Here is a 26,880-nt window from a genome sequence, read left to right as displayed (position 1 = left end):
GAGGGTTGTGTGGCCTGGGGAAGAGTGCCAAGGGCCAGATACAGAGGTTTGGAAGGCCACATTTGGCCCCCAGGTCTGAGGTTCCCTACCCCTACCTTGGGAGCTCTTAGCGGTTTTCATTATTTATTTAACGGTATCATTATATTGCCTGCTATTGGAAAGAAATATTGAAAGCAGCTTCCAGAGATAAAATATACATTAAAACAAATTTAAATGGAAAGAAAGACAATTGCTTTACAGAAATTCAGGGCAGAAGGGTCCAGTGGTGGTGACTGGCTGCTAGCGAAAGCCTGAGGAAACAGGCAGTTTTTAAAAATTAGCATTGGAAGCTCCCAACAGTCAGTTTTGATATTATTTATTTCTTAAATTTGTTATACTGCATGTACTATTGAAGCCCTTTTTACCCAAGCTCCCAGTTCCTAGTCTTCACAAGCTGCAACTACTGGACCTCAATGAGGATGCACCCCCCCAAAAATGCCCTTGATTGCCAGAAGGTGCTTCCGGCAAGCCCAGTAGGGCCTGGATGAGCACCACAGCACATGACAGATCTAGAAAAATCTAGAGCCTCATTCCACTCATTTTAGTTGTGGATCACACGGATCACTCTTATTAGATTAAGCCAACAATCTTGGGTGGAAGTCCATTTGATTACTGCTAAATTTAGCCCATGCACACATTTGCTTGGCTATTGGTTATGTTTTTATATTTCAGAGATGTATTTTTAGCCCTTTGAGCGATTGCGATTGTAAGATTGTTTTTCATGATGCTGGGATCCTATAGGAGGAAGAGAAGGGAAGAAATACACATAACAACAGCAGCAGCAATATTTCATGCTAATATTCAGCATTGTGCTATGGTGAATGTTCCATCTGCACAAGCATTGGAGCTTGCCAGAAGGAATGATCCTTCTCCTTTCCCCTTGTACACTGTACTGGGGGTTCTCCCAACCCCCTGAGCCAGTTTTGGGAGGTGCAGGAGGTACTGGGGGGGGAGCCATGCTGCATATGCAGAAATCATTGCATAGTGCTTCTTCTGACAGGCCTGCCTAGGTGAATCCCACCCTCTATTTCTAAAATTAATACTCTTATTAAAGGGGGGGAGTTCTACAAACATAGAGGATTAAATGCTTTGCTACATCAACATTTAAAAGCTAAGATGCACTCTAAGGGACACTGATTATGTTTTGTAGTCCTTTAATGATCTGGAGTTAGAGACATCTGGCAATTCAAAAACCAAGGATTTTAAAATACTTATTATCCTGCTGTTCTGAGAAGCTAGCATGGAAGCCTGGTGGTGCCCAACGACTATGAAAATCACTATATCTGGAGAATATAATTGATCCTGTAGGAGGTCAAAGAAGCAATAAGCAATGGCCAGTCCATTGCCTTTTCTGTTCCTGTTGCTTTGACCTGTAAAAATTAGTGTCCAAACTTTTGGCTGTTGTTTAAAATAATATTTTTACAAATGTCCTTTTTTATAGTATATTTTAGAATATATTTACTTAAGTGAAAGAGAAAAAACATTTGCAAATGTTAACATGGAGTTTTACAAGGTCAGATTTGACAATGGGTAGTGAAAATATCAGAAACGCTGTTATTTTGTGCTGGGTAAATAAATTTTGGTAATACTGAAAAGGCAGTACAAAAGTATGTGATTAAATTTTAGAGGCCATTTACAAAAAGTCTTCAGGTTGAGTATTTCAGGGTTGACCTCATTTTCAAAGAGTGAAAATCTTATCCCTTATCTGTAGTCCAGTATGTGATGCAAACTGGCCAGCAGAGCCAGAGAACCACAGGATCCTAACTCACTGGTGGAACTTGAATTTGGACTGTCCCCTTAGATACCAAGATGACCTTGATGATGACAGAAGAAAGTATCACCTGTGAAAAAACAGAAGCAAGATGGCTGTTTGAAAAGTGACCTGTTGTACGGTGCAGTGTGAGCTAGATCAGTCTTCTCCAACATGGTGCCCTCCAAATACTTTGGGTTTAAACTCCTATCCCTCCTAGCCAGCATGGCCAATGGCCAAAGATGGTGACAGCTATACAGTCGTACCTCATTTTGTGGCTGGGATCCGTTCTGCACATGTGCAAGCGGCAAACCTGGAAGTATCCCCTGGAAGTATATCCTCACCTGGAGTACTGTGTCCAGTTCTGGGCACCACAGTTCAAGAAGGATACTGACAAGCTGGAACGTGTCCAGAAGAGGGCAACCAAAATGGTCAAAGGCCTGGAAACGATGCCTTATGAGGAACGGCTTAGGGAGCTGGGTATGTTTAGCCTGGAGAAGAGAAGGTTAAGGGGTGATATGATAGCCATGTTCAAATATATGAAAGGATGTCATATGGAGGAGGGAGAAAGATTGTTTTCTGCTGCTCCAGAGAAGCGGACACGGAGCAATGGATTCAAACTTCAAGAAAGAAGATTCCACCTAAACATTAGGAAGAACTTCCTGACAGTAAGAGCTGTTCGGCAGTGGAATTTGCTACCAAGGAGTGTGGTGGAGTGTCCTTCTTTGGAGGTCTTTAAGCAGAGACTTGACAGGCATATGTCAAGAATGCTTTGATGGTGTTTCCTGCTTGGCAGGGGGTTGGACTGGATGGCCCTTGTGGTCTCTTCCAACTCTATGATTCTATGATCCCGTTCCGGGTTTGTCATAGACGTTCGCCAGAATGGACGCTAGACAAGGCGGACATTCGCGGAGGTATTACTGTAGTCCAAAATATTTGAAGGGTACCAGATTAGAGATGACAGGGCTAGATGCTACAGTGCCTTAAGATTTCTAGTCTTATCAACCTACTTTTTATTCTACAGAAGAAATGAGGTAGCTGTGGGATTAGCCCAGGTAGTGGAAGCCACGCAACAGAAAGATGCATAGATCCCCTTGGCAGAGGGCCTTCTCGGTAGTGGCACCTACCCTGTGGAACACCCTGCCACCAGATGTCAAGGAGATAAGTAACTATAGAACCTTTAGAAGACATCTGAAGGCCTTAAACATCTGTTTAATGTTTGGTCATGTTTTTATATATGTTGAGAAGCCACCCAGAGTTGCTGGGGCAACCCAGTCAGGTGGGTGAGCTACAAATAATAAAATGATGATGATGATTATGATGTCACTGAACACATGGGCCTCTCCTTCCCACCAGTGCTCAGGGCAGCTCTGGCTTCAGGCTTGTGCAAGAGACTTTCCAGTGAGTCTTCCTGAACTATGGCCCCTCAATGAGGCCCACCCCTCCTTCAACAAGAGTGCTTGGCTCATTCATCCACAAACCTGTCCTGGATGGGGAGTTTAGCTCAATGGGCCTTGCTTTCCATGGTTTCCGCCAGCTGCCCACCTTGGCCGTGAGTGCTAGTGTGCTAAGGCACTGAACTGTGGGCATGAGGTATATGGAGGTAGAAGCAACATGATTTAGGGCTACGCTCACTGTAGCATTGTGTTGTTATGAAGAGTGGCTTGTTGTCCCTGGATAACCTCGCTGAGAGCCTGCTCAGAATATATTGCCGAAACCTCATGACCCTCAGAAATGTGAACATTTTTCAAAGAGCAGCCCAGCTGACAAGGTTCTCGGCGGAGTGACTTTTGAGAAGCAGTATAAAGAATTTAAAACTAGGTACTAGGCACCACAATAAATTCTCCATTTAACCTCATTTTATCTATGCATGGGCTAATGTGAAATGTAGGCTAGGGGGCACATCTTGCCAGAGGGTTCAAATTCCTACCATTCGCTACCTATGACACCCGAACAAAATAATAAATCTAATGGCAGTTGTAACTATCTCTTGTTGGGGTCTTCTGCACATTTGTGATTTCACAATACAAGTATTTCACTAGTGATAATACTGAGTCAAACAATTTTCCCATCTCACTCAGTATTAGGGGGTCTTGTTGGAAAGTGCGTAAGTGTGCATTAGAATTCAGAGAATGATAGAACCTTAGAGCTGGAAGGAGCCTTGGAGGTCATCTAGGAAAACCCTCTGCTCAGTATAAAGGTAAAGGTAAAGATACCCCTGACCATTAGGTCCAGTCGTGGATGACTCTGGCATTTGTCCGCAGACAGCTTCCAGGTCATGTGGCCAGCATGACTAAGCCGCTTCTGGTGAACCACAGCAGCGCACAGAAATGCCTTTTACCTTCCCGCCGTAGCGGTATCTATTTACTTGCACTTGATGTGCTTTTGAACTGCTAGGTGGGCAAAAGCTGGGACTGAACAACAGGAGCTCACCCCATCGCGGGGATTCGAATCGCCGACCTTCTGATTGGCAAGCCCTAGGCTCTCTGGTTTAGACCACAGTGCCACCTGTGTCCCTCTTCTCAGTATCAAAACTGTGGTTACGTAAAATACACTCAACAAACACACAAGACGTAACTGGCTGTGCTCTTGCATAAATAAAATATATTTTTCAAATAACTTAGAGTTCAACACAAATAACTCATAAAGTTCAACCGAGTAAGCAGAAGACCCAGTAGATCAGTTCATTCACGAGGTCCATACATGTACTAGTGTCTATTCCACCTGTGTCTTTGTATGTTCATAAAGTCCAAACAATCCACATGGGAGCTTGTACAGTTCCACAGAATCCTTTCACAGAGTCTAGACAAGGATTTCCAGAATATTGGCCTTATTTCTCCGCCCTGGGCTTCATCAGTTGTACAAGTTCCAAGTAATGCAAATAAATGCAGAAGAGTGATGAAATAGAATGCCTAAGTAATGCAAATAAGTACAATGTCGTAGTCTCACACTACTTGCATTTATTTGCATTACTTAGAACTTGTACAACTGATGAAACCCAGGACGGCGAAACAAGGCCAGTATTCCGGAAATCCTTGTCTAGACTTGGGCTGCACTGGGACTACTGACTGCTATTCAGCGTGTCTGTGTAGCACTGTAAAATTGCTTTTTCTCTTCCTCTTTTTTGGCAGTCTTTTCAGCATTACTTGCAAAAAACGTTTGCTTGCTTATTTGTTGAACTGTCCTCACTTTCAGTTGCCCTTAATGATGTCATCAGGTTCGATTAGCAACATTGCGTTGTGATGTCATCACTATGTGCCTAATCCAGAATGGAGGAAGTAGAAGAAGAAACTGGAGGAGAAAATAATAACCTAGTAGCAGCTGGGAAAACAATGGCACTGCATAGAGCTGCAGTGGGTTAGATGGGGAAATCACTCGGTATAAGTGGTTTTCAGGAGAAATTTTCCATCCCACAGATATAGCTGCTTTCAACCCCTAAATCAAAACTGGTAAATATTTATTGCAGCCCTAGTATTTTCCCACATCAAATATGGAAGATTTTGCATTCTAATCTCAACTTTTGGGACTTTGGGATGGAGTCTTTTTGTTTTTGCTTGCCGCCTCAGCTTATGAAACTGAGAACCTCCATCCTTTGACATTTGAAACTTTCAGTGTTTGCAGTAGAAGACTTGAAAGTGCAGCTGTATTATGGCATATTAGCTCAAACGCCACAAGGCATTCAAAAATAGAATATTACTGTTTAAAACCTCATTCCTTTCAAAACAGTTTTGATTTTAGGTGCCTGGCTCATGTTTTCAAACCGTTCAGGATTCGCAGTCCTTAAGGAGTGAGATTAGCCTTTATTGCAGTCAAGTTCCCAGTCAGAGGAAAAACGATGGGAAATAGATTATGTAGGAAGGCAGATGTTAATGTTTTTGGAGCAGTGAGGCAGGTCTGGTAGTAGCCTAGCAGCATTTAATTTGAACATTATTGTTCCCTCCTCAGTATTGACCTCTGAGAGGAAATAGCAAACAAACCACAGTTCTGGAACTTCTTAGCAACAACCTGCTGTCAATGGCATCAATTGGCTAGATATTATGATGTCACAAACCCATATCCTGTAAGCCAGGAGGGAGGGACCTCAGGGAGGCCCCAGGCCAAGGGCCACATGACCTCATTGACAGTGTTCCTGGGGCCACATTCTGGTGATGTGTAGGGCAAGAGGGAAAAAAAAGCAGAGCAATGTGACTTCAGCTTTTGTACAGTGGGATGCAGTTCAGCCACACAAAAGGCAGAGGGGGGGTCTGTACACAGGGGGTGTACAGGGGGCCCTTGAGATATTTCACTACACACTATTATGCTATAGAGTTACTTGCCTAGTAAATACCCTTTCCTCCATTGAGTCCTAGAATGGCCTACTCATTTCAGCCTCTGCTTCCGTTTTGGTGGCTTCTCCTTAGAACTGGTTTTTCATTTAAAAGTCCATGCATTCCATTTCATCACTCTTCTGCCCCAAAGTGAGGACTCAGAGCTATTGGAGTGGGTGGGGGCTGCTTTCCCCACCTCCTTTGTTAGCATCTCCCAGTGAGTTTGTCGAGCTGTCCAAGCATATATCAATAAAAACCACATTTATATTAAAACTAAAATGATGAATAAAAAGGGAGGGGGCGAACCCTTCACATTTCTCCCTAATAATGTGGGATATAAAAAGGGAGATTTTTATCAATTATGGGAAAAAAAAGGATTTCAGCCATAAAAAGGTAATTTAAAGAGTCAGAGATAGATGGGAAGGAGCATTAATGTCAGCCAGAACAAATGGGCCCACATTAGTCAACTGAAAGGTGGCATCACCAATGCTGTGCTTTCAAGCGAAGCGCCTACTTTCTGGAGCTCGCAGAGGCCTGCCCCACCCTAAAAAGAAGAGAGGTCTTTTGAGGGCAGTCTCGGGCAAGCCGCTCATCTAGTGCACAAGTCATACGTGGTGATGATGCGGGTGTTTGAGGTCAAGCCTGATCTGTATCTCAAGCCAGGTGTGGGGAACCGGTGGCTGCCAAATGTTGCTGGACTCCAACTCCCATCAGCCCCTGCCACCATGGCCAATAGTCAGAGATGAGGGGAGTTGTAGTCTAGCTACATCAGGTGGTGTGTGTGTGTGTGTGCTACAGCTCTTTTAGCCCTGTCCTAGGACAGAGAAGTCAGCCCATAGAGAAAAGGTTCCACATGGATTCTAATGCATTAGGGGTTCCCAATGTGGGCAGTGCCACTGCCTGAGGAGCAGTGTGAAAATCTGGGGTGGGGTGCTAAGAGGCAAGGAGGTGGCAGGAGCGTACTAGAGGTGTAAATGACTGTCGGGCTTTGAAAAGTTGGTATTGCTGGATCCAGTTCATCAATTTTGTTGCATTAATTAAACTGAGAAGACCATGATGTCCTGTCCTTGTATGTATAAGGTAGCTTCCTTTCCCTGCATGTAAGGTTAGTGGCTGAATTTGCACAAATCGTAGTCTCCCTGACCATCCGGAAAAACATGATCACAACCGTCAGCCATGCATCCTTCTCTTTCCCTTTGCAAATTATGCCCCCGGGGAGCAGCGGCAGTGCTGGGCCCATAAGTGCAGATGATTTATGTTAACCGTTGCAACGATAATGTTTAATCTGTAAAGTGCTAATCTATTTTTATGTTGATTATGAATAGGCCAGCTGTGCCTACTTCCCTATTCATAGAGTTTAGCGAACAAGCCCATTTTACAGGCTGGGCTTGGAGGATGATTTACATGTGGGCAGATGCTGCTTTCAGGGGAGTAAATCAGCTGCGCTGCGCTCCTGAAATGGTGCTCAGGCAGCTCGGCAAGGATAGAGGTGGGAAAGGAAGGGAAAGAAAGAGAAGGAAAGCGTGGACTGAAAAAGGAGGAAAGGGATAAAAGCGAGTGCAAATGGAGTGGAGATGTCAAGGAAGATACAGTCATACCTTGGAAGTCAAACAGAATCCGTTCCAGAAGTCCGTTCTACTTCTGAAACGTTTGACTTCCAAAGTGCAGTTTCTGTTGGCTGCAGGAAGCTCTTGCAGCCAATTGGAAGCTGCGGAAGCCCAGTCAAATGTTTAGCTTCCAAAAGAATGTTTGAAAACTGGAACACTCACTTCCAGTTTTCAATCGTTCAGGAGCCGAAATGTTCGGGATCCAAGGCGTTTGGGAGCCGAGGTACAACTGTACATTGCACGGCTAAAATTTGTTGCACTAGCCTAACCGTTTAGTTGGGGACCACTCGTTGAATTGGATGCAGATTCTGTGAACAAAAGGGCTTGCTCTGTTTCTGGAAGGGGCTGAGACATAGCTGCCAAGTTTTCCCTTTTCTCGCGAGGAAGCCTATTCAGCATAAGGGAAAATCCCTTAAAAAAAGGGATAACTTGGCAGCTATGGCTGAGATCCAGTGGGTGCTTCTGCTAGAATGTGTGGATAGAGACAGGACTAATTCCCACACTGTCAAGGAGAGCTCACTGCAGGGGTTCGGATGAGCAGGTGAATATCTGCTTTCTGCAGCACCAGCACCCTGTGAGCAGAGTTCTGCTCCTGGGAACTCTGGATCGAACCCCTAAAGCAACAGTTTCAATAAACAGGTTTTCAAAAGAAGCCCTACATACAGTGTTTATTTAGCTTATTGGCACACACCTAAGTATGATTAATTAACACAAGCTGCTCGGATGGACTGAAAATAAAACTGCCAATATCATAATGCCTTTATTCAAATCTGTGGTTGCAGCTTCCCTTGGAATACAGTGTATAGTTCTGGCCACCACATCTTAAAAAGTATGTGGTGGAGCTGGGGACATGTTCTGAAAATGTGTGTGGCATAGGGAAAGGAGAATAAGGAGAGTCCCTGCACCCCACTCTCTTACAGTAATAGGTGGTGGGCTGGTTTTGGGAAGGAGTGATCTCAGTTCAAACATCAGAGGACTTGTCTTTCCTACCAGCTCTTCTCGCTTCAAAGTGCAGTACTTTTTAATAGAGGTAGTTTAATGGAGCTGTGGAAGATTATGTTTATAGTAATTCGGTTATGACACATAAGATTATACATGCTTTTGTGAAACTGACCTATCCAGATGTAACTCTGGGGCAGCCTGCAGCAGGCTGTGTTACAAATGTAAGAAATAAAAATTATTTCCTTCTACATTGCCCAGTGACTTGAATGCTAATCCTTAAGTCTGATGATTTTCTGCATTGCTTCTTCCATACATGGCTATTGCTATTTTTGATACGCAGGACTGTTAAGCATATGCAGTGCTGGGGTGCAAAGATCTGCCCGGCGCGCCTCCCCCCAGGTTGCCCAGTCCCAGGCATGCAGGAGGGCTGAGCCGGTAAGCCGCCTCAGCTTCTCGCTGGCTCGGGCGCCCCCCAACTTGCGGCGCAGAGCCACCCACAGCAGAACACCCCACCGTGGCGTCCGATGGGTGGGCTCTTCCCTGGATTCAACTCTCGGGCCCCGAACTCTAGGCCTGGCGCCCTGAGAACCTGGTGCCCCGCACCCCTAGTGCCTATGGGTAAGACGGCCCTGTTGATACGTCATACATTTCTGTTGGCTGATAGCTGAAACAAATGAGCAGAGAGCCCATGTATTGTATCTGTTGCTAGAGTATACCATTTCTTACTACTTGTGAGGAAATGACTGAATGCTTCCTTACTTACTAGACGGACCTGTTAGTTTCGTTTCTCTATGTTTATCATTTTTCCAGTCTTAAATTCAGGTCTCCACATTTCTTTAGTAGTTAGCAATTTTTAGTAAAAAATAATAATAACCTCATGAAAATTCAGTAGCATTTTACTGTGACTTTCTCCTAACAACACCATTTTTATATGGAGTTTTGATTAATATGCACATTTTTGCAAAAGCAATTTCCCCATATATAATGCATTTTGGTGTGATTTTTACGTATGTGCATTTTTACACAAACTTTGCCCTATAAATTCAAATAATAATAATAATCATAGAGTTTTTTGGAACGCATTTCAAAATTTGAACTGCATTGCAAAATTCAGAAAAGTGTAAATTTCAAAGTATGGCTGTATTTTGGTTTTCATTTTGTTTCAGAAAGTGCAAACTGACTTTCTCTTCCATCCCTACTAAGAGCAACATAGGAAGCTGCTTCATTCCATGTCATACTGTCCATCTAGCCAGTAACTATAACAGTAACTCTATCAAATCTGTTTACAGCAAAAGTACATAAAAATCATACAGCAGAAACTATATAAAAATAGTTTCTATTAAGAAAAAATAGTTTCTTAAATGATGAAAAGACAAAGAATGTATAATCATAGCATTGCAGTGCTATTTTTCTGGGAAAAGAGGTGCAAGACCTCACCCTTGTTCTCTTATAATGGCAATAGCGCCTACCCGAGAAGTGCCGGAACTGAGTTCTGGTGAGTTCCAGCTGGGGGGAAAAAAGCCCTGCATGACAGAAAGATCACTGAGAGCTGAAGACTGGATAGATCTACAACATTTGGCTAACAAAACACGTGGTTCTGCTGAAGTTCTTGCTTTGGTAGAAAGTGCAAATAAAGTGTAAGTCAGGAGTGAGGAACAGACATTGCTGAACTACAACTGCCATCAGCTTAGCAGCTATAGTCATTGGCCAGGAATAATGGGTGTTTTAGTTCAGTAACATCCGAACATCTTAATAGTCCCCACACCTGGTGTAAGGTTGTGTTCCTTTCCTTCTCCCCTTGTGGTATAAAAGAGATTATTTGTCAGAGTGACAAGGTAAGTCATAGCCAGGTAAGTCATACTCAGAGTAGGTCTATGTATTTCAGTAGGTGTGCTCTGAGTATGGCCAACATTGGGGATCATGTCCCATTTCCCACTGGCAATCAGGAAATCAAGGCCAGAATCTTGCCTCAGAAATTAAAAGAGAGACTATCTGCTGCTGCTTTTTCTTACTTTTAAAGCACATTCGTTTTAATTGCTGCTGCTGTGAAACTGCACCTTCTGAAAGTTCCAATCCATCTTTGAGATTGGCAGACACAACTCCATCCTGACAGGCAGGCTAGTGCAAGAAGTGCATAAGATAATATTTCTCCAAAGAGAGAGAAGACAGTGGATTTAATGAGCATTGTTCAGTTCAGGTGGGAGACAGCTGAAGACAGAAGAGCAAATTAGGCAGAGATAGACTTGACATGGGGGGGGGGACCTACTCCCACCCCAGATCTAAGAATGCCTTGACTTTTGGCAAAGGCAGAGTCAGAAGGGCATTGGTGATATCACAGGTCACCAGGTTTTTTATACGTGGTATATTGAGGAATTTATTCAGTATTATATATCATTTATATAATATTTTCATATAATTTTCTCTTAAACCATAACGTGCTATAAATTTTATATCCATATTCCACAATCGTTCCTATGCTTCCACATCTATATTATTAATCAATATCTATTGCCCAATGTATCACTGAAGATTTTAACTGCTCATCCTTTGTCTATCATTCCAGTAATATACATTTTAGACAGCACTTTAACATTACATTCCAACAGATCTCTCTCCAATTATGATATTTGTTCCCCAAACCCTCATTTCCTATCTCTCTTAAATGCTTCATTTTAATAATGATATTGTATCCATCATGTTAACTTCCTTGATAAGTCCTTAAATTATTTTAATTTAAACTCCCCTCCCTCCTGTTTTAATAAATTTCTATAAGTTGTCCAACATTCCATCATATTCTTTTTCTTTACTGCTATGGCTTCCAGCAGTGAGAGCCAAAGTGGTATTTTTGTCTCCAATAATTTCTTTATATTTATCCCATACTCTATACATTCCCCCCCATTATATGATTTGTAAATCCTTTGTGTACTTTCACCTTTTCATACCACAAATAGGTGAGCCAACCAAAAATATTATCATAACCTTCTAAATGTAAAATACGTGGATTCTCCAATGTCATCCATTCCTTCAACCAACAAAGACAAGATGCTTCATAATATAATCTCATATCCAACAGGGAGAAACCTCTCTCTTTTGCATCTATCAGTATTTTATATTTTATTCTCGGTTTTACCCCTTGCCAGATATATTTAGAAATATCCTTTTGCCACACATTGAAACAATCTGTTTTGCCAATCACCGGAATTGATTGAAACAAAAACAACATTCTTGGAAATACATTCATTTTTATAGTTGACACTCTACTTAACAGTGAAAGTTTGCAGATTTCTTGTGATATCTTCCCAGGTTTTTAAATAATTATCTTTATATTATTTGCTGTTAACCATACACCTAGATACTTAATCTTTCTTTCAGTCTTTAAACCTGACATAAAAAAGCCCTGCCTGCATGGATTGATAGCTGCCTGCTGGAAGAAGAGATGATCTACGCTAACCACCTCATACTTCTGGGTGCATCCACATGGCATCTCTATAGGGTTTCAAGATTCCACAGTGCTAATGAGCAGACCCTGCAGCAAGCACTGGTCCGCCTTAAATTTCCCCAAGTGAAGACTATTGCCTGTGCAATGGGCATTGTGTATTGACTTTTGCTGCCCATGTGGGCAGAATTCTAAGTGTTGCCATGAGAAAATGTATTTACCTGTGTCTTCCCAGGATGCGTGGCAGTCTTCCTGCTAAAAGCTATGGGTGGTATTCAACTAGGTCAGTGGTGTCTCAAAATTCACCAAAAAACCGAGCATAACTCGGGTGTTGTGTCACTTCGAGAGAAAAAACCATAATTTCGTGATATATATACTTTAAATAACAAAAATGTATAATTGTAATATATAACTGTATTTAATAAACCAAAACCTAATTATTTAACCAAACCAAACCCCCCTTATTTATCACAAAGTGCCCAGAGTTGTTGAGCTTTTCGGGGGGAGCTGCTGACCAAAGTTTTGGAGGTTTTTTTGGGGGGTGCAAAAGTTGCTTTGCTTTTTTGGGGGGATGCCCCAAAGCTGCTGTGCTTTTTTGGGGAGAAAGAGAACAGAAATAAATGACAAATACCTTCGCTGGAACTAACACGCAGCACTGATATAGTCTGCTAAAGCACCAAAAAACCAGCACAGAACGGGTTAAAAAACGAACGCTGTTACACCCAATCATAGTCTGCCAAAGCGCCAGAAAAAAAACAGCACAGAAAGGGTTAAAAAACCAATCTCTGGCTACCAGCAGCAACAACAACAACAAAAAAGGATCCGGGTTTTAACAGCAGCAGCGACAAGCTCTAGCGGAGACAAGCTGTAGGAGGAGCGGGAGAACAAATGGGGGAAAAACAACAACAACAATAGCGTGAATGGGGCGCGTGCCAGCAGTGAGGGCTCTGCGTGTCACGTCTGACACGAGTGTCATACGTTCGCCATCACTGAACTAGGTGTTGCTTGGAGTAAACACATTGAAATTAATGGTCCTATTTTAGTTATTTTCATTTATCTCAAAGGGCCTACTCTGTGTAAAACATAGTTGAATACTGCCTTAGGGTCTCAAATGTTCGAAAATGACACAGACAAGCAAAATTAAAATTAATAATGCATGTGGTTCACCTGTAATTTTGTTTTTTGATTTACATTAAGCTGTAATCATATTTTTTTTTAAAAAAATGTCACCACTGTAAGCCCCTCAGAGACAATGTTGAATTGTGGAGAAAATCCGTATCTGGAGAGATAGTAAAGTAAACAGGCCTTGGTAGCGTGACACAATGTTGGTTTATTTGTCTGGATTGTCCCAACAGTCTAATGGGTGAGCTAGGATTAGTATTCAGGCCAGTCTTTTTAGAGTGCCATGGTATACATGCTGTATGTGTGCACTCCAGCTAGGTATCACTGCTTCTCCCATCTCCTACCTCTTCCCTCATGGCACCATCACATTAGGGCATTGTTATCAGCCCAGGATTACTGATTTTTATTGGTAGCTTTGCATTTTATTAAGTATCTGGCCTTAATCAAGGTTATTCTGTGTGTTTGCCTGAGCACAGATGATAAGCAAGAGTAAATTGAAATGGAATAAAGAGCATGTTCCCCAAAGCATCAATTTGTAGGGGGGAGGGGGAATCAAAACAAAACAGGGTAACTGCCAGCACTGTGTTGTATGCCAAAGCTGTGTTAAGTGGAAAGCAAGACTGTGCAGTCTTTGCTCGTTAAAAAAAGAAAGAAAGAATCATTTTTCATCTTTTTAGAGTACCATGAATTTATAAATGATACAAGTACAGAAAATATGCATACCTTTCTTTGTTTTGCAGAGTTTTATTCTGCTTTTGCTCAGCACAACAATCAGGGAGTTATGCAGAACACTAAAGTCCTGCCTTCTGACCACCGGAAAAAACAGGCTGTCTTCTGACCTCTTGAGTTTTTATCAGGCATTGCCAACACAGTTCCAAGACAATCTATCCAGCCCTAGTCTGAAGTTGCTCTTCTTTTGTTTGCTGTTATGCACAGTTACTAGGGAGCCTTGTATTTAAGCAGTAGCCTGGTAGCCATATCCGACTAGGAATTCAGTGTAGATGAGTGAGGTGTTTCTTGCAAATAGTTCACTGCACCACTGCAGGTGTTAATTCAACAGCCTCAGGGCCGGCCCTAAGGCAAGGCTGGGTGGCGCAGGGCCACCAGGGGGGCGTCGCGCTGCTGCGCCTGCCAGACAGCCACGCTGGCAAACGGGGCCAGGGGGGGGGCGGCGGAGGGATCTTTGCACCACCGCGCCAGGGCACCAGATATGCTTAAGACGGCCCTGAACAGCCTGTTACTGTAAAAGGTCAAAGGTGTCCCCCATTTAACGTATATTTTAGCGCTAATCATTACTGACCATAATTTATTAATTTTATATATTAAATTTAGAAAAGAGCCCAGGTCGGCAAACAGCAAGAGACAAAGCAATAAAAGCATCTTAAGAACAATACCAGCACAGAGTGGGAAAGATCTCAACTTAAAAGGCTCGCTGAAGGAGGAAGGTCTTCAGTAGGTGCTGATAAGAAAACAGAATGCCTGTCTAGTATTCGAGGGGAGGACATTGCAAAGGATAGGTGCCAAAACACACAAGGCCTGATTTCTACATTGGGCAGAATGGACCTCCTGATAAGATCGTATCTGCAGGAGGCCCTCACTCCAGCATGCAGTGATCAATTTGTTTTTTAAGGGGTCAGATAACCTTTTAGGTACCCTGGTCCCAAGCAATGGAGGTACCAGTGAAGGTACCAGGGTGTCAGAGTATGCCTCTGTATTTTTCAGGAATCACAAGTAGAGAAAGTGCTATTGCACTCAATCCCAGCTTGAGGGTTTCCCATAGGCTTATGACTTGTCCACCCTGAGAACAGGATGTTGAATTAAATTGTATTCGTCTCATCCAGCTGGGCTATTCTTTAGAGAGACGTTTTGTACAGTGCCCCAGTTTGGGGTGAGAAGCAACTGTATCACCCACATGTTAGAAAATTATTATTTTAAAATACTTAATAAATATGCACTCTTGACAGTTAAGTTAGGGTCTCATCAATTAAGCTCTGCATTCATTAGTCAAGAAGAAGTCCAATCAGATTTCACAGGCTCAGCCCAGCTTCTATAAATTGTGGGCTGTTTGTTCTGACGTATGATGAATTATTCTTCATAATCCACTATTGGCTGTGATAAATCTAATCTTTCAACTTCTCCTGTCTTAATAACTCCTAGGGTAACAATGCAACACTTGATTTCTGAGCACAGAATGCACAAATTGATGGGGGAACTAGAGGATTTCATTTACTGCCCAGGTTTAAAGTTTAGAGTGGCTCTAGCTTGACATTTGCTGCCACAACAAGTCTAGGTCTTGCCAAAGCCCGTGGAAGAATAAATCTTTAATTTCAAGTGCTGAGTACAATATATAGTTTGGAATAGGGTCAGGGTCGGTACATTCTGGCAGTGTTCTTCCACGGGAGGATTTTAGAAGCTCCCTGAGACCTGGTGTAGTAATAGAGGAAGCTGCTTTATAGCAGCTTACAGTATTTGTCCATCAAGCTCAGGGGGAGGGGAATCTTTTTCAGCCCAAGGCCCACGTACTGCCATTGGCAACCTTACAAGAGCTGCATGCCAGTGGTGTCTCGGTCCAGGGGCAGAAGTGAGCGGAGCATGTGACAGTAGATTACATTCCAGCCATGCAGAAGTCAATACAGTGGAACCTCGGTTTATGAACACCTCGGTTTATGAATTTTCGGTTTACAAACGCCGCGGACCCATCTGGAACGGATTAATTCACATTCCATTACTTTCAATGGGAAGGTTCGCTTCAGTTTATGAACGCTTCAGTTTATGAACAGACTTCTGGAACCAATTACTGGTACACCCATGCTTCGGGTTAAGTACGCTTCAGGTTGAGTACTCCGCGGACCCGTCTGGAACGGATTAATCCACTTTCCATTACTTTCAATGGGAAAGTTCGCTTCAGTTTATGAACAGACTTCTGGTACCAATTGTGTTCATAAACCGAGGTACCGCTGTAGTTTGCATCCTTCACTCCATGTTCCATCCAGGCTACCAAGAGGTGTTACTACATATTCCATATAGTGCATATTCCAACCAGGCAAAAGCACTCAAGCAAGGTTTGTAGAACAGGGGGTACTGACTGGTGTGGCCTGAGGAGGATCCTGAATAAAGAGGCTTGGAGGACCAGATCTGAGCCCCCACACCCCTGATGTAGCCCAATATTGTCTACTCCGTTCAACAGCTGCTCTCCAGGGTCTCAGGCTCTGTGTCACAGGGCAGAAGTATTGCCCTTGATTTAGGGGAAGGTGGACTTTATACATCTCCTCCTCCCTGTTGTGTTGGAGCTGCGGCTTCTGATGGTGCAATATATAGTTTTAAAGAGTTTGATACCATGCTTTCCAGGCACATCTCAAGCACTTCTGCGTTGCAAAAATGGGGGTGAGGATGAGGATATGGAAGGAAGCCCATACTGTGACAAAGAAAAAAAACAGTGGCCCACATTATGAAGCTGGTGCACTGGGGAGTGTTGGAATATATAGACAGTATATGAGAGTGAGAGAGAATGATTTGCTATGCTGGGGTCCTGCAGCTCACACTGCTGTGTTATCTCAACAGCACACCTGTTCATGTAGCTTCTTCTATATCTCCCCTTCCCCACCATTCTTCAGTTCCTGGAGACTCCACCAATCCTGTTTGGTGCCTGAGCTCTTTCCTTTCCTGGCTTTCCTATGCTTACTTTCCTTATAGTCTATCACTCTAGTGAAGTAGTCACTACTGGCTCCATTTACACATAATGCTGAGGCAAACCGTGACATTATGTCCAAACTTGGGCTCGTGGTTTGTTTGCCTCAAACAAACAACACGTTTTAAGCCAAGGACAAATATTGGTAACAGCTCATGGTTTGTTTGGAGAGAAATAAACCCAAGCTCAGGTGTGACAAGGGTGGCATGTCCTGTTTTGCCACTTGAAGCCACCGTCTGTGCCACCCTGCCTGCTGCCTCTGCTGCCAGTGGAGAAGTGATGAGATATTTCAGGTGAGATATTGCACACTCTGTTTCAGGTGAGATATTGCACACTCTGTGATGCTGGTGCTGCTTTTCTGCTGGTGGTGGAGAAGGCAGGGCAGGTGGAGATGCCTCTGGGGCCCCACCTCAGGGACTTACGCTGCCTGAGGCCATGGCTTTGCCCCACTTAATGGCTGTGCCAGCTTAGTTCACAGCAGGAGCAGGGAGGACTAAAGCGCCCGTGGTTTTAGGTCAGCATGCTCCGCTTTCACCTCTAGACCATATGTTCAACTTTGGTTTAAAGTGAAATGTAAACGAGGCCAATGTGTTGCTTTGATTAGATTAGGAACTGGAAGAAGACCGAGCGCCAGCAATCGTAATGGAGGGTTTTGGCGGGAAACTTCACCTGGCTTTAGCTTGCTAGATCTCTCCACTCATCACTTCCAGACAAAATGGAAGCTGTTGTGCCAAAGTAATATTGAGGAGGATGCACAGTGGAGGCAGCTAGTGCTCTCTGGTAATACAGACGTTCAAAAAGATCTCTGTGTGTGCTGAATGCCCTAGGCAAATTGAGTATATAATTTAGGAGTTATGGGGAGGTAGAAGAACCCATGGAAGCACCTATATTCCATTTATCCATGCCCGGCGCATGCTCTGTTCACCATCTTGTTGTACTTCATTACAGCCTGTATGCTTTTCAAATTCACCTCTGCAAACCTATGGACTAGAGGCTTAGTTTAAAAAGAAAAGGAAGCAACCTGAGATTTTCAGAGTGTTGTACCCCAAGTGTTGGGTTGTAGCCAACTAATTTCTACTCATAGTAAATCCTCTGAAATTCACATATCTAAGTTAGGCAGCTCCATTAATTTCACTGGGTTGTATCCAGTGCTAGAGTAGACCCATTGACATTAACCGGCATGACTAACTTAATGACTAACCCATTAATTTCAGTGGGTCTATGAGTAGAACTTAGCTGGATCTCACCAAAGTGTCTACTCTGAATAGGACTAACATTGGATACAGGCCGGTGTGCTTTACATTTGAGGCAGGACCCTTTACTCAAGTGTAGGGGTTTCAGGTGTAGGTAAAAGTCATTTGCGGCTTTTACCTGCCCAACAACCCTGCCTACATGAGTAGTTCCCTCAAGCCATGATCTGACTCTCTGCAGAATCAATCATTTGCTTTGGTGAGGAAATGAATAAATCTGAAAGTGAAGAAGAAAAAAACAACATCTAGTAAACCGTTTGAGGGGAAAGAAATTCCTTTCTGAAGGCAAGAATGTCAAAAGGTTTGAATCATGGATCTGCTGTAATTAAAAAACACATAACTAGTCGTTTTCAAATGTGGTTGTTCTACTTAATTGATTTTGCCGCCGGAGGAATAAAATAAATAAATAAAAGGCGCCTTGCCTGTGAATTACTGGAGGCGGTTGAGACTCCGTTTGAATCTAATTGCTGCAAATGTGCCAGTTTGTTGCTGGTAATAGTTATTGTAAAAGAAGCAGGGGTGGGGGTGGGGGCGACGGGGAAAGAGAGGCAGCGGTTTGTGAGGGGAGGGAAAGTCGCTGTCAGCAGCTGCATGTGGGCATGGAGGCCTCCTTCAGAGATGGCGTTTCTCTTCCCCCCCCCCCCCCGGTGGCTTCATCAACACAAAAGATTTCTGTTGAATGCTTTGCATGTAGGCTCTGCTTAAAAGTGTTTTATTCATATTTAATTGCCGGCTTGCCGCAGCTCCCGTCTTTAATTACTGTGTAAAAAAGTGGGATATAAAAATGCACTAGCATTCCATTTGTTTTCTTTTTTTCCATTTCTGCATAAATTATGTGTTTCTTGACTGCTGGCCCTGGTGAGATTTGTGTATTGTGTAAGCAGGGACCAGGCGGTCTTCTTCTAAGCCAACTCTATTGGCCGTTTTTGCTTTAACATTGGGTTGGGCTTGTGGAAGAGAGGCAAGATGGCCCTGGAAGGTTTCCCCAGCTATACAATAATATCTCTGAAGGGCAGCTTCTGCATTGGAACCCCACCACTGTCTGATAAGCCTCATTTCACACCTGCGAGCTTTATCTGACTGATCCAGTTTTCCTTCCTTCCTATGCAGCCTTGAATTTAACAGTTCGCCTGGTAGCCACAGGCCAGAGGGGTAGTGGGGGAGAGACAGATTCCCTTCTCTGTCAGCTTACATGCAGCGTTTCTCAAAGCTGGGCCCCAAGCTGCTTTTGGACTACAACTCTCATCATCCCTATCTAGCAGGACCAGTGGTCAGGGATGATGGGACTTGTAGTCCGAGAACAGCTGGAGACCCAAGTTTGAGGAACATTGGCTTGTAGGAAAATCAGAAGGTGCCTTGTACCAAGTCAGTTGCAGCCATGATGAGATGAGGGCCAGTGTGGTGTAGCAGTTCAAAGTGTTAGACAGGGGGAGACAAGGGTTCAGATGCCCCCCCCCCACTCAGCCATAATGCTCACTGGGTGGACTTAGGCCAGTCAATGTCTCAGCCCCACTTACTTCACAGGGTTGTTGCAAAGACAAAATTGGGGGAGTGTATGTCACCATAAGCTCCCTGGAAGAAAGGTAGAATTATTATATAATAAATTATAGTAATTAAGAAGTTGCCTTATATCAAATCAGACCTGTGGTCCACCTCCTCTGTACTGCCTACCTTGACTAGCAGTGGCTCTATGGCAGGCACGTCGAACAGGTAGATCGTGATCTACCGGTAGATCACTGGAAGATCTCTGGCTCCCCCCCCCAAAAGAAGCTGAACAACTTTGGCTCCCCTAAAAAAGCCCAACATTTTTGCCCTGCACCCCCCCCAAAAGGGGGTAGATCACTGCCAGTTTTTAACTCCGTGAGTAGATCACAGTCTCTTGGGAGTTGGCCACCCTTGCTCTACAGGGTTTCAGACTCAGGACATTCCCACTTTTACTTGGAGATGCTGAGGATTGAACCAGGATCTTTCTGCATGCAAAGTTCATGCTCCACTGCTGAGCTTTTCCAAGAAGCTGGCTTGGGTTTTGTGCTGGCTGTGAAGAAAGGAGACCCGCCCCGCCCGCCTCACAAACAGCATGAAAATTCAGAGGGCTGTCAGAAGAGAGATGGCGTGCTCTGTTCCTCTGTTGCCAGCCTCCTTCGTAGAAGCCTTTCTTTTCTTTCACTAGCCTAACGAGGCTAGAAGGCAAGAGGATGGGGCTTCGCCTCTTCATTAACTTTTGTGGACCTCTTCACATGGCTACTCTAAATGCAGTGTAGCTTCTGCCTGTTTAATCATTCCCTGTGATTTTACCTGCTACCTGCCAGGAAGGAATTCAGTAGTTACACTTTACCCCATTATGGAGCTGCTGTGACAGGATAAACTTCGCCTACTATTGCCCCCCCCCGACATGCAGCTGCTGAAAGCGCAGGAGCACTGCCAGAGCAAAAAGCTGACAACCCTACCCAGACTGACTTCCCACTTTCGCTGAAGAGCTTGCCTATTGAAAAGGCACACACCTTTTCTTGCTGAAATATACTGAGAACAGGAAGCTTGGGTTGCAGTCCCCAGGCTGCCAGGGCTCTCCGTCTGTCTATGGTAATTAATGTCTCTCCGCATCCGAAGCATACCTGCAGGCTGTTTCTTAGGAGGCTGACAGCTTCCCTTCTTTCTTCCCCTTGCAGATTAATGAGTTGTTTATAAGTTTTGAAGATGCTCCATTGGGGGCGGCATCCCTGGCCCAAGTCCACAAGGCTGTGCTACAGGATGGGAGGACCGTTGCAGTGAAAGTCCAGCACCCGAAGGTTCAAACACAGAGTTCAAAGGATATTCTGTTGATGGAGGTAAATGGCTACATTCATGTATCTGCCTCCAATTACAAAATGGACCTGCATCACCTTTGGCACAGGCAGGCTCAAAAGCTGGGCTGGATCTTCAGAACTCTCTCAGTACCATGCTTCCTTTTGCTTCATTAAGGGTTGTCTTTAGTTTGTTACATGTATGAGAATCATGGAAGCAGTCAGTCGGAAGGGACCACGAGGGTCATCTGGTCCAACCCCCTGCAATATAGGAATCTTTTGCCCAGCATGGTACTTGAACCCATGACCCTGAGATTCAGAGTCTCGCGCTGTACTGACTGAGCTAAGCTAGGCTCCAGATTTTTTCAGATGCTACGCAAAGAGAAATAACATGGGTAGAAGTTAGCGATTGGCTAACATTTCTCAGAAAATAATTTTATTGATTGATTTCATTCGTGTATAAATCATTTCCCACAAGATACCCCAAAGCGATTAACAGTGAAAACATCAACAAACACATCAACATTAAAAACAATTCCAAAGCCAATACAGATACAGGGTCCTGTTTGGTCCTGATGGTCCTGTTCCGCTAGCTGAAAAGATGCATGCTAGCAGAACAGAACTTTCCCCTCTTTCCTCTGCCCTGCAGACCCTCATAATCAGCTCTAGAAGGTATGGGAAACATTTGGAGAAGATTAGGAGTGGAGGGTGGAGGGAAGAAGAAACAGAAGTGGAGCAATGAATATAAATGTTTCCTTTGTACAGAAGGCTAGTTTCTACACACATTTGACACATATTTCCATGTCTTCCATGTAGTTAAGGAAGGGGCATTATCAGAGTTTTCACCCAGGTGAAAACACTCAGGGTGTGAAGCAGGGCCACTGAGGGCTATGGCCTGGATAAAGTTTCAATGGTCTTGAAGGACACATTTGGGCCCTGGGCCTGACATTTCACAACTGTGCATTAAAACACGATAGTAAATCCATATATCTATTTTTCAATCCACCTTTACTCCACCAGTCATCATATTTATTAGATGGACTGCTTCCACACTAGAGCTGTTTGCACAGCTTAGGCACCACTTTTCCGGTGAGCCACTTCTGTCATTAGAGCTCACAGGAGAGGAGGTAAACTATGGCTTAAGCCCCCTTCACATGTACACCCCTATCACTGAGAAAATTAGATGCCTCTCCCCACATTGAAATTCTCCCATCATTACCTGGTTTGGCCTTCAGTCTTGGCTTCTTGTTCCTGCCTGGTACTGCAATGTGGTTTAGGATCCTTTTGGAAACTCACGATGTGACTGCTTGGTTCCAGGTCCTTGTCTCGGCCGTGAAGCAGATCTTCCCAGACTTTGAATTCATGTGGTTAGTTGAAGAATCTAAAAAGAACTTGCCTCTTGAGCTGGACTTCCTGAACGAAGGGAGGAATGCTGAGAAGGTGGCCCACATGCTCAGAAACTTTGACTTTCTAAAGGTAATGTGTGCACATGCAATCTGCATGCAATCTTATGAGTGTCCCAGTGAGTGTAAGACTGGCATTCAGCAGGGGCAGTGTTGTTATTAATTTGCTATTGGGGGTGGGTGAGTGGGTGGGGGTATCGAAAGTGAATGTAATTCTGCTGATGCTGCTGAATTAGATATCGTAGGGATATCATTGGCCCTCACCAGAATAGCAGGGAAGGGTGTGTGTGTGTGTGTTACATTGGTCCTGCAGGCACTGCCTGGAGGAAGAAAGAGGTAGTAATTTTTAATGACTAGTTTTGGGCTCCTCAGCAGAAATGGCAAAGAACACAGCTGGGACACTATTCTCTGCACAGCTCAGTAATTTCTGTGCTGAACGATTATTTCAGCCTTGGTACAACAGCTCCACGTAAACTCGGTCCTCCAGGAAAACTGAGTTCTAGAGCACCGGGTGGCCTCTTGATGCACAGAACATTCTCTTGAATTACCTGACTGTTGCCTGAATATTCAGGCTGAGAGCTTTCTGGGGTAGCAGCCAGAAATTCACAATCAATGACGTTATAAGCCTGGCAGTGTGGGTACTAGGAAGGAGCATCATATCCATTTTGTTAGAACTCAGAATAAGTTTAAAAACAACAAACAACAACAAAAACCTACAGCACTGCTTGGAAAATGGAGACATCCCTATCCTGCTGCTGCTGCTGCTGCTGCTTCTTTGCTGAGGCTACTGCTTGGCACTGTAATGAAATAATGTCTGATGCCACAGTTGGTCATGAGGCTAAGGGCATGCTTCCCTGGAAGTTTCCTGAACTCTTGGTTTAGTACTACTTTTCTTATTATAGTTCTAAACCAGAGGGGGAAGGAGGTCCTACGAGAAGCAAATATCCCTTTTGCTCTTTTCAGCAGAAAGCTAGTTGCATGGCTGGCGCTGACAGTGGCCTGATCTCCTTCGGTGTGCATTGCCAGGATCAGCTGGGGTGGGGGTGAGGGTGGGGATCCACCATTCTGAACAGTTCAGTATTTCTTTGCAGGGTTGAAAGGTAGGGAATCAAACCTAATAATCATCTTAGGGGTTGTTGCTGTTCCTTAGGACAGATTTCAAGTCCCCCCCCCCAACTCTGAATTTATTCTTATTAACTACAGTGGTACCTCTGGTTACGAACTTAATTCATTCTGGAGGTCCGTTCTTAAGCTGAAACTGTACTTATCCTGAGGCACACTTTCGTTAATGGGGCCTCCTGCTGCGAACGCAATTTCCATTCGCATCCTGGGGCAAAGTTCACAACCAGGAGCAGCAACTTCCAGGTTAGCAGAGCTCGTAAGCTGAAGCGTTTGTAACCAGAAGCGTTTGTAACCAGAGGTGCCACTGTACTAGGCCATCAGAAGGCCCCTTTCATTATTTCCTCACAATGGAAAGGAACTGAAATAAAAGTAAGAGCAGGGGTTGTATTCCTTAATAATTTCTCAGTAGTGTATCTCTATGAGGTATGCATTTGAATAGCAGTTGCTGGAAATCGCAAGTTGGGAGAGTGCTGTCCCACTCATGTCATGCTTTTGGGCCTGCCATTTTGGCATCCTAATTTTAATGTTGCAAACGGCTTAGAAGCCATTTTGACATGCCAGGGGTACAGAGATTAAATCACCCCCATCGTCAGCCTTAATCCAGGCCAGTGCAATCACACACGCTTGCCATGTGCACACTAATATGAGTATACTGCTACCATAGGTATAATCCAGTACATAGATTTGCATGTGTGAAGATAGGGGCTGAATTCCTCAGCTGCCATTGCTGAGAAATGGCCAACTTTGTGGAGTGCTCATATACTGATGTTGCCACATTGCTCCTGCACATAGACCTGTAGTGGTCTGCGCACTTGTCAGGTTCATGCCTTCATAAACGATTGTAGGCCCCTGCACAGGAGCAATGTTGCAGCTCCTATGTCACATGAGCCAGGCTGCTCCCTCTGTGCAGTGTGTGTGCCCCCTCTGCTTTTGTGTACACATACCTGGATATTGCAAACAGGCAGACTTATGCAGGTATGTCTTTACCTACATAAGCACTCATGCTATTTGTTTCTCTCAAAAAACATTAGGCAAAAGCCTTGCTCATACACTCAGAGCCCCATGAATGCAAGAGGAGCCTGACCCAACGTCCTGTTTTCATGGTGGCCAAACAGATGCCAGCTCTTTCGAAGCTGGATTGCAACCCAGCGACACTCTGCAATGATTCTTCCATGTGCAATGCTAAGCAAACAGGCCTTAAAAGGGCACAAAAGGCCAAAGGCTGATGGCTTGTTCTAAGCGATTGTTTATCAAGAGTGTTGCGCCTTGGAGAGCAGTTCTGCTGCTGCTGCTGCTGTAACAAGTAGGAGAGTGTGGAGCAAATCCCCATGGAGACAGCCAATCACATCCTCGCTGGGTTAAAGAGCCACTGCAATATCGATTCAGGGAATAATAACAAATTGCTGCAAAAACGGCTAAATAATAGATTCCCCCTGTCCAACCCGTCGATTCCAAGACGTTTTCATCAACCCCAAAGGCAACAAGGGAGTTGTTTCCTGGTAATTCCCCCCACCCCCAGAGTTAAAAAAGCAACAACAACACCCATAGCACAGCAGGGAAGTGGATTTCTTACCATGAACCCAGTTGAGCTTGTAAAGCCAGAGATAAATTGTTTCCATGTGCAAGCATTAGGGCCAAATGTCTGTGCATCATTTAAGCTTGCCAAGGACTATGACTCTGTGCGAGTGAGACTTATGCACAGCTTAATAAGGACCATTGACTGCTGTTGTAAATTTTGGAATGGGGATAAATGTTGACGCAGGGTTAAAATACAGGCTTTGGGATCAGTGGATTTAAGAGCCAGTGCATGGTAACAGCAGGGGCTGGGGAAGCTGGGAATCAGTGTGCTATCAATGGCAACTAGCCACAATCGCTATGCCCGGCCTCCACAGTTGGAGGCAGCAATGCTGCTGAATACCAGTTGCTGGAAACCACAGAGAGGCCAGTTCTCTTGTGCTCAAATCCTGCTTGCTTGTTAACCACGGGCATCTGGGAGGACAGATAGGGCATTGGCCTGATCCAGCAGGCTCTTCTTCTGAACAAGGCTACAGCTTTAGGTACCTTCCTTTCATTTTGAATGCATGGCTTCAGCAAGTATTCTGCAATGTGCTATAGTCTGAGAGAAGGTGAAAAGTGCTGTAGTTCAGTAGCCCTTGAGGAAGTGAGTTTGCAAACCCAGACTAAGGAGCAGTGGCACAGAAATGGAAATTTCTGTAATTTTGGAGCTATGTTTTTTCCCAGGGCAGAGGCTCCCACTCTGCATGAAAAAGAAGTTGGAGTGGGGTATTGAAATATAGTTGTCTCAATCCCAAACTTACCTGATTATTTTAACAGGCAAGTGTATGTGTATAGTTGGAGTAACTAGCCTTTGGCTCACCTGATGTTGTTAGAGTCTAGCTCCCACCAGCCCCAGGCAGCATGGCTGACGGTGAGGGATGATGGGAGTTGTAGTCCTAAACTTCTGGAGGGCTATAGGTTAGCCAACCCTGGTGTATAGGATTCAGCCTACAATCTTGTACACATTTACCTGGGAGTAAGGAGCATTAAATTCATTAAATTAAAGTTCCAGGAAGCAGAGCAAAGCAGTTGAGACATCTCTCTCAGTGTTCTTTACCCAACTGGTGCTGTGATGGGAGTAGTTGGAAAACCACAGTAAGAAGATGAAAAAACACCAGGGGGAGACAATCAGTAATTGACCAACAGTGGTTGGAAGACACCTCTTAGATGCACCCGATAGAAAGACCAGGAATGAAGATCAGTTAACACATAGGTTTATGGAAGGCAGTGTAAGACTCAAAGAAAGGGATTCTGGCAGCTAGGCCCAGGTGCCTTATGCTCTGTGCCAATCTAAACTCACCTTGCCGTGCCTTTTCTTTTCCTGCATGGCTGACAACTGGAACTTTGCTTCTTGCTTGCTTTTATCAGATTACATTGGATGCCTCAAGCCCTTCAGACATGTGCTTGCTCCCTTTGGGCTTTGTCCACTTGTCTTGCTTACCTCTGGCCCCTTCAGCTGCCATCTCCAGGAGCCTCTGGCCTATCCATTGAGCTGCTTGCAGGTCTGACCTCACTCAAGTCCTGGCAGGCAGATGAAAAGGAAGGTGCTGCAACTGAAAATGGTGCTCTGTATGCAGGAGGGGACTTAATGATCTCTCAGGATTTTTGCAAGGATCCTCCTATTTATGAGGCACTACCCCCCCCCCCCTTGCCAATAGCTGATGTGATAGCCTGGAGGCCTGTGCATGGGTCTTGTCAGCCTGGCTGCATCTGTGCTCAGAGGGACGCTGTTGAAATACAGATTAGGATTATTTATTACTGACAGAACAATGCTAAGTGTGCACTGTGCATAACAAACAAGAGATGTGGGCTCTTCCCCTGGATGGCGGTTTCTGCAATTCAGACATATGCAACATGTAGCAACCCCTGAAAAGGGT

General features: G+C 44.3%; 1 protein-coding gene across 3 annotated transcripts in view; it reads left to right on the top strand.

Moving 5' to 3' along the window:
• ADCK1 (aarF domain containing kinase 1) overlaps positions 1–26,880 on the top strand; it is a 102,755-nt gene that overhangs the window by 50,591 nt on the left and 25,284 nt on the right. For all 3 annotated transcript variants that reach the window (XM_035107924.2, XM_035107919.2, XM_035107923.2), the window contains exons 5-6: positions 20,808–20,966; positions 22,239–22,397. In XM_035107924.2, coding sequence (XP_034963815.2) covers positions 20,808–20,966; positions 22,239–22,397 — 318 coding nt within the window. The remainder of the gene's footprint in view (positions 1–20,807; positions 20,967–22,238; positions 22,398–26,880) is intronic.

The sequence above is a fragment of the Zootoca vivipara genome, chromosome 1 (assembly GCF_963506605.1).
Source record: "Zootoca vivipara chromosome 1, rZooViv1.1, whole genome shotgun sequence".
Taxonomy (NCBI): Eukaryota; Metazoa; Chordata; class Lepidosauria; order Squamata; family Lacertidae; genus Zootoca; species Zootoca vivipara.
Note: the sequence above shows the minus strand (reverse complement) of the source record. Positions and strands in the feature narration are given on the sequence as shown.